Source organism: Dipodomys spectabilis, unplaced genomic scaffold (genome assembly GCF_019054845.1).
Source record: "Dipodomys spectabilis isolate Male_0828 unplaced genomic scaffold, ASM1905484v1 ptg000002l, whole genome shotgun sequence".
In the NCBI taxonomy this organism is placed as follows: Eukaryota; Metazoa; Chordata; class Mammalia; order Rodentia; family Heteromyidae; genus Dipodomys; species Dipodomys spectabilis.
This window is the reverse complement of record NW_024870679.1, coordinates 45,544,504-45,551,732: the sequence shown is the minus strand read 5'-3', so window position 1 is coordinate 45,551,732 and position 7,229 is coordinate 45,544,504. Positions and strand designations below refer to the sequence as shown.

The window sequence follows — 7,229 nt, the reverse complement described above, 5'->3', positions numbered from 1 at the left end:
TCTGCCCTCACCCAAGCAGTTCCACAGTGCTATGAAATAAATCTAGGGTCTCAAGAGTGCTAGGTAAGTGTTGTACTACTGAGCTACATGCTCCACCTCCCCCCTCTTTTGTCTTTACTTTACGGTAGTCTTACTATGGAATAGTGACATATGATTTTCTTTGCCACCATGTGTAGCATCCATTAAATATTGAAAATGTCCAGCCTCCTTTCCTCCATTCTCAAAGCTGCCTTCAGCATCCTGAATTGGCTTCCTGCACATATTTTCAATAGGGGAATGCTGTGATGGACATGGTGATGTGTAGGTTCTGGATTCCTTGGTAATTCCATTTCACAGCAGAAATGAATGTAATGGGTCTTTGGCTCAGTTAGAAATGATCAACCTTTGCCAGGCGCTGGTGGCTCATGCCCGTAATCCTAGCTACTCAGGAGGCTGAGATCTGAGGATCGTGGTTCAAAGCCAACCTGGGCAGGAAAGTCCGTGAGACTTTTATCTCCAATAAATCACTTGAAAACCGGAAGTGGCGCTGTGGCTCAAGTGGTAGAGTGCTCACCTTGAGCTGAAGAGCTGAGGAACAGCCCCCAAGCCCAGAGTTCAAGCCCCAGGACAAAAAAAGAAATAGAAAGAAAGAAAAGAAAGAAAGAAAGAAAGAAAGGAAGGAAATGATCAACCTTCCAAACCCCCAGTATATAGATTCTCTGTGAGTGATGCTGGAGTTATATTTGTAGATCTGGACCATGATGATTTCACCAAGGTATAAGTCACCCTTGGTGATTTGCTGGCTGGTGAGCCTACCCTGATAATACTTTTGCCTCTCCAAATACATGTCTTCCAGACCACTGTGCCTGCTAGCCACATTAATCTAAGCCAGCTGTCTCCCTCATTCTATCTTTTCCCCTACAGATCTCTCCATAATTTTCTTTCTGTCTTTTCCTCTACAGATCTCTCCACAATTTTCTCTCCTCCTAACCAACACTAAACATTTTTTCTATTTCATTTTAACTTTGCTTAAACCACAGAGTTGAATAATAAGAGCTACATGTGAAGCATCATACTGGGTCATTTATTAAAACTATATTCTGACCTCACAATTGCTCTGAATAGCTTCTGTTCCTTACTTTGAAGAGGAGGAAATGGTGGTGCATAATAGCTAGGTAGTGTGTTCACACTTTTGAAGATTTTCTATGCCCATTTTTCAGTTAGCAAATCATATGTTTTATGTTTCCTTTACCTGATGAAATGTTAAAGTTTTGTATTTAACCTCCATCTCAGTTGTGCTTGTGAGTCAGTTATCTTGGAAAAGAATCTACCTCAAATATGGTTTTTTCCCTTAGGAAGAACATTTCTTTTCTTAATAAACTTACATTATTAACTGGAGGGGGATTTCACTGTTACATTTTTCACACATATTGACAATATGCTCCAAACAGTCTCACCCCCTATCACTTGTCTTTTCACCTTTCTTTCTTCCTCACTTCCCAAGACAAGTTCAACAGATTTCCCTGTCCACTTTTCATAGCTGCTAACAATCTATTTTGACTGTATACATCATCTTTCAAAATGCAGTTTATAATTGTTCACTCTCTATTATTCCTTTTCCCTTTCCGGTCCCTTCCTAAGTTAGATTTGTGTTCTGTAGTTATCCATAGAAAAGAGCATTTTTATTTTATTTTTTCTTTTCTTGACAGTACTAGAGTTTGAAGTCAAGGCTTTGTGCTTGCTAGGCAACTGCTCTAACACATTAGCAATGCCTTCAGTCATTTACTTTTTATATTAGAGGACAGAACATCCTTCTGAGTGAGACAAGAGGCCAATTGAAGGTGTCTCTTTGAGTAATAATGCACCATATAGCTCTTTTTTGTCTAAGACCAGATTCAGATTCATTGATGCTTTCATTCATTGGCTGGCACTACACCACCTAAGCCATGCTTCCAGTCCCCAAAATATTGGTTACTTTTCCTTACAGCTCTTTGCTGCTCTCTATTCACTTTCCTGAGAGCCTGGGTTGACCTTACCCTGCTTTCTCTGGTGTGATCTTATTGTACACCATGGAGGCCAGTGAGGCCACACACACTTTCAGCACCAGTGAGAATTGAGGAAATTAAAATGTCACCTGGATTTATAACTCTCAGTAACCTGGAGATTGAAATTGAAGTAAAGTTGCATGTGCATCCTGGAAGACCATGTGCTGTTGTTTTGTGTGTTGAATTAGGCTGCACAGCCCCAATATCCCCCAGTGGCACTAGAAGGTAGTGGGGCACCGGTGGCTCATGCCTGTAATCCTAGCTACTCAGAATGCTGAGATCTGAGGATCACAGTTCAAAGCCAGCCTGAGCAGGAAAGTCTGTAAGAGTTTTCTCTCCAATTAACCACCAGAATACTGGAAATGGGCACTGTGGCTCAAGTGGTAGAGTGCTACCCTTTAGCTGAAGAGCTGAAGAACAGCGCTCAGGCCTAGAGTTCAAGGCCCATGACAGACGAAGAAGAAGAAAGAAGGAAGAAGAAGAAGAAGAAGAAGAAGAAGAAGAAGAAGAAGAAGAAGAAGAAGAAGAAGAAGAAGAAGAAGAAGAAGAAGAAGAAGAAAGAAGAAGAAGAAAGAAGAAGAAGAAAGAAGAAGAAGAAGAAGAAAGTTAAATAGATGCAGCATCCATCTTGCTTCAGTAGTAGGTCTGGCAGGACAGTAAAACGGCTGTCTCCCAGTATGTCCTAGGCTCCTCTGATGAGAGGGCTGCAGCACTTCTGGTGACATAGATCTTAGGAACTTGGTTGTACATTTGGTGTAGTCAGTTTGCCCGGGGATGAGGATCACAGGGCTGCAGCAGCGGAGAAGTTTTGGAGGGTCCAAACTCTAGTGGGTTCAGCACCACGGACAGAAGCCAGAGCAGGAGAGCAACTGTGACTCTGAGGTTTCAGCACCATGGCCAGAGGCTCTCACTTTGCTTGCAAATCTTATCCCTCCGTATACCAGAGAGTTACCTAACCCATAAATGATGGCTTCGTTACCTTCTACGGAGCTGTCTGTTCTTACTAAGCTGTAGCCTCCTGATAGAGCGGGGTCCACCTTGGAGCAACTCTAAGAACCGGCTGATTTGCGTATATCTTCATACACTGGGGTTTCTCCACTCTGGTTTTATTATAAATATATTGATCACAGGAAGAAAGAGAAGGATTATATCGCTTCTTTTCATCCTCTTGCCTTACCTCTAATTCCTAAGGTTTCAGTCTGGCTGTTTTCCTCATGTATCTGACTACAATCATATTCCCAAGGGCTAGAGGTTGGGGGGCTGTGGGTATCCTACATAGCTTTCTTCAGTTAATTTACCCCATCTGTTTGGCTTCTGAGGTATTCTTGGCAAGGCTCACAGGTAGTTTTGCATTTTGTTTTCCACCTAAGGTCAGAAGCTTTAGGCTCCCTGGTAAGAAGCCATGGCTGGCACTTTAAAGACAGCTGCAGTGATAGGACCTGGCTTTGAAGAGAGAGGAGTGAGGGGTGGTGAAGTGAGGACTCATTTCGAAATGAAAGGAGTCCTGGGTCTCTAAGCAGCTTCTAAAAATACCATCTCCCAGAGCTGGGAGGAGGGGGAGAGGAAACCAAGCGTGAGCAGAATGAAGATGGGAAGGAGGTGGGGATTCAAGAGCCCTTCTTCAGGTAGATCTCATTTCAGAGGCCCCGCCTGCATCCTGGAACCTGGCAAATGCCACACCTCCTGCTTCCCCTGGGAGCTTGTCTCCAGTGATGTCCCAGACCCAGCCCTTCTGGATGACCTTCCTTTCTAAGAGCAAAGGAGAACACCCCCCTCCCCTCCCCCCCCCACACACTACTCCTCCTATGGCTACCATTCAGCAAGTACATCTGTGAGTGTGTACACAGGCACCGGCACACACAAGTGTGTGTGCACACCCAATGAAATAGTACATGCAAGTGGCTTGTCAATGGTCAGTGATTTATGATGCCACCAATTCTTTTTACACACAGTGCACTAGGAGGTATAGAATGCGGCGGAGATGGAGTGATTCAGAGCACAGCGCCCAGGACGTGTTGGTTGGTAAAGACTGCATAATGTACAGAATGCACAGACACTCAGACCACACAGACCAAGCATATGCAGGACTCACGCTTGCAATCCAAGCAGCTCCCTCTAAGCGTCCAAAGGGAGTAGGGGGTGGGGCAAGACAAGAGCGCTGCAAAGCCAAAAGGTGGGTGTGGTTTTCTCTCCTCAAGTTCAGCCCACATGGTGAAGCTCAGTAGCTGACGCCCTCCTCCTTCCCCCTGGAAGGCCCCAACTCTTCCTACTACCAAACGGTTAAACCTTCAGCTGGTACATAAATGACCTTCACTAAACAGAGGTCGCCTTCCACGTTTTCTTGCGGCTTTCCAGCTCTGCTGAACTCTGCGAGGATTGCTCCGCCTCACTCCCAGATTTCTTGGATTACCCAGCTTCTCACTAGTCTCCTGGGGATGAGAGGATTGGGGTGCTCAGAAGGAACCCCAGCCTGAGCAGACTGAAGGCAGAAGTGTGCTTGTATCTTGAAAGCAAGAGCAAAGATCCGCGGACCCAACCTTTCATCCCAAATGTACCACCGCCCCCAGCCCGGCGTCTGCAGGCTTTCTCAACCTGGGAAGGGATGCTGGTAGGGTGGGACCTTGTCTCTCGCTTGGCTGTCTTTTCTCGAACACCTCCTGGGGTCGGGCTCAGCCCCTCCCGTGTGTGTGTGTGTGTGTGTGTGTGTGTGTGTGTGTGTGTGTGTGTGTGTGTGATGTGGGTGGGGCTAAAAAGAGGAGGGATCAAGCCAAGACACACCAGGAGCCGCAGAGACAGGAAGAGAGCCAAGGGTTGGAAGAGGCAGAAGAGCTCCTCGGGGATTGGGGGTCAAGACATCAAGCTTGGGACCACCCCCCCGCCCCGAAAGTCCAGGAAACGGGAGCTACTGGGCCAGCTGACTGGGAGACTGCAAGTGTCTCTGCTTGCCTGTGGCCGCCCCCTGTAAGCCACGCCCACACCGGCTACTTCTGGAGAAAAATGAGGGGCTAAGGTTTAGCTGGGCCCACCCCCCAAAGCTTGTTCATCTCGCTCCCCAGCAGTCCCCCTAGTGCTTAGGTCTGCCCCACCCCCACGCGTCGAGATCTGCGGGACCCCTTCCATTCCTCCCTCCAGTTGGGTGTTCCGCCCCTGGCTTACAAAACTCCACCCCTCCCATCTTCTGCTGGCGAGGATTGGCGGGCCTCCCGCGGCGCTGCCTAATGATTGGTCCCCGTGGATGATGGTGACCGACGAGACCCCGCCCCCAGCCGGTGTTGGGGTCTGGGGGCGCTGCTCACGGTGCTGGGCTGGCGCGGCTCGAGCCGCCGCCGCCGCCGCCGCACTGACAGCTCGGGCTGCGGACCATGGAGCCTGGCGCCGGTCCACACCCGCTGCGTCCCCTCGCCTGCCTGGTGCCCCTCTGCCTGGCGGTGCTTTGGGGACCCGGGCGACCTGGGACCGCCGAAGAAGGTAAGGAGACGGACTGGTGGCTGAGCTTGCGGCCGGGGATGCCAAAAGACTGGGGGACTAGCGGGAGGGCAGGGGGGTTGGGGCAGGGGGAGAGGTGGCAGTTAATGGAGAGACTGGTCTGTATTGCGTTTTGAAGCCAGCGGGCACGGGAGGCGCAGAACTGGACAGAGAGGGAGAAAGATGGTAAGCGATGGGGAAAAGAGGGGCGTTGGAGAGCTTGGGGGCTAGAGACCCCTCCCCGAGGCTGGGGGAAGAAAGAGACCAGGAACCGCGGGAGCCAGAGGCGGAGGTTCAGGGGCCGGTGAGTGATGGGAGGTGGGAGGTGTGGGGGGCGGGGAGATGAAGGGAGCAGAGGGGGCGAGGAGATGCGGAGGTGAGGTCGGAGATGGGATGGACTGGAACAGTGAGGAGGAGCTGGGGGACCGCTGTGTGGCCAGCAGAACCAGCGGGAGATGGGATGCTGGTGGCCAAGACTGGGTCCAGACTCAGCCCGAAAGTGCTGACCGTGAACTGTCCGCAGTGCTGAATTGTGAGCTCGCCTACCCCGCTCCGTCCGTGTTGCAGGGAGGTTTTGGAAGGTTGTGGGCAACACCAAAGCCTGCGTCTTGCCTCTGATTTTGCAATGGGTGTGTGTGTGTGAGTGAGGTGAGGGGGCCGTATACTCGGTTGAATCCAGAGGTGTCATATCCAGGTACAGAATCCTGAGGCGATGACCACAGGGTTGGTCCAGGAATGGGATGGCAGATGCCTTCCAAATATGCAATTACAGTGTGCTGTCAGTGATGAGAAATCAACACACCGTCAGTGGTCCTGACCACTGTGGCAGTCGCCTCTGAAGCCAGCTTCTCTTAGAGGCCCTCACTTTGGCGGCCCAGACCCTTTCTTAAGATCCAGATGAGTAATCTGCCAAGATAAGATTTGGTGGTGGGGGTTGGGGAAGGGTGCCTGACTTCCTGTCTCCTGGCTGCTGGCACTGCAGTCCAAGCCCGTGCCTTCCTGTGACCAGTGCTGCTGATCTGCCACCTCCCAGAGGAATAGAGACTCCAAGCTTCTTTGGTTTACGTAGGGGCGGGGAGTGTCATGGATTATATATAAAAAGGCCCCCAATGTAAAGGTGTCAGCCCCTGGGAAAGGGGCTGGCTGGGGAGATGAGACATGTTTATATCTCCTGTTGCCAGCAGGATCTTTTCACTTTGTTTTCTCCAGAAGACCTGGGGTCAAACTAAATATTTAAGCCTCCATCCCTGGTGACTGAACATCAGGAGGGTTCCTGAATCTGAGTAGATTTGGGAATGAATGCAGAAATTACTTGATACCCCCCATTTTCTCTCTTGAACTGTCACTCATCTATAATTTGGGGAACCTGGTAAGGCTAGGGTCACTGGCACTCCACCCCCAGGTTGAGAACTGGCCTTCAGGCTGCTGTGGAGTCTGTGGAAGGGCGAATAATCACATTCCATAAACAAACAAAATATGTCCCAGTCTCCAGAGTGAGCCACTGGTGCCTGACTTTCCATTAAAATTTTCTGAGATATCTGTTCTTCCCTCTTCTCAGTTGTCCTCCTGGATTCCAAAGCCTCCCAGGCTGAGCTGGGCTGGACTGCACTGCCAAGTAATGGGGTAGGTGTTGAACTGTCTCTTCCTATCATGGGGATCCTCTAGGAGTCCAAGACTTATACCCTCTTAGTTCACATCAGTTCACAATCCCATGACCACATCAGGTCAAATGCACCTCTT

General features: G+C 49.7%; 1 protein-coding gene across 1 annotated transcript in view; it reads left to right on the top strand.

Moving 5' to 3' along the window:
• Positions 1 to 5,386: 5,386 nt before the first annotated feature.
• Epha10 (EPH receptor A10) overlaps positions 5,387 to 7,229 on the top strand; it is a 41,126-nt gene continuing 39,283 nt past the window's right edge. The window contains exons 1-2 of the mRNA XM_042681733.1: positions 5,387 to 5,492; positions 7,048 to 7,112. Of these exons, the coding sequence (XP_042537667.1) occupies positions 5,387 to 5,492; positions 7,048 to 7,112 (171 nt within the window). The remainder of the gene's footprint in view (positions 5,493 to 7,047; positions 7,113 to 7,229) is intronic.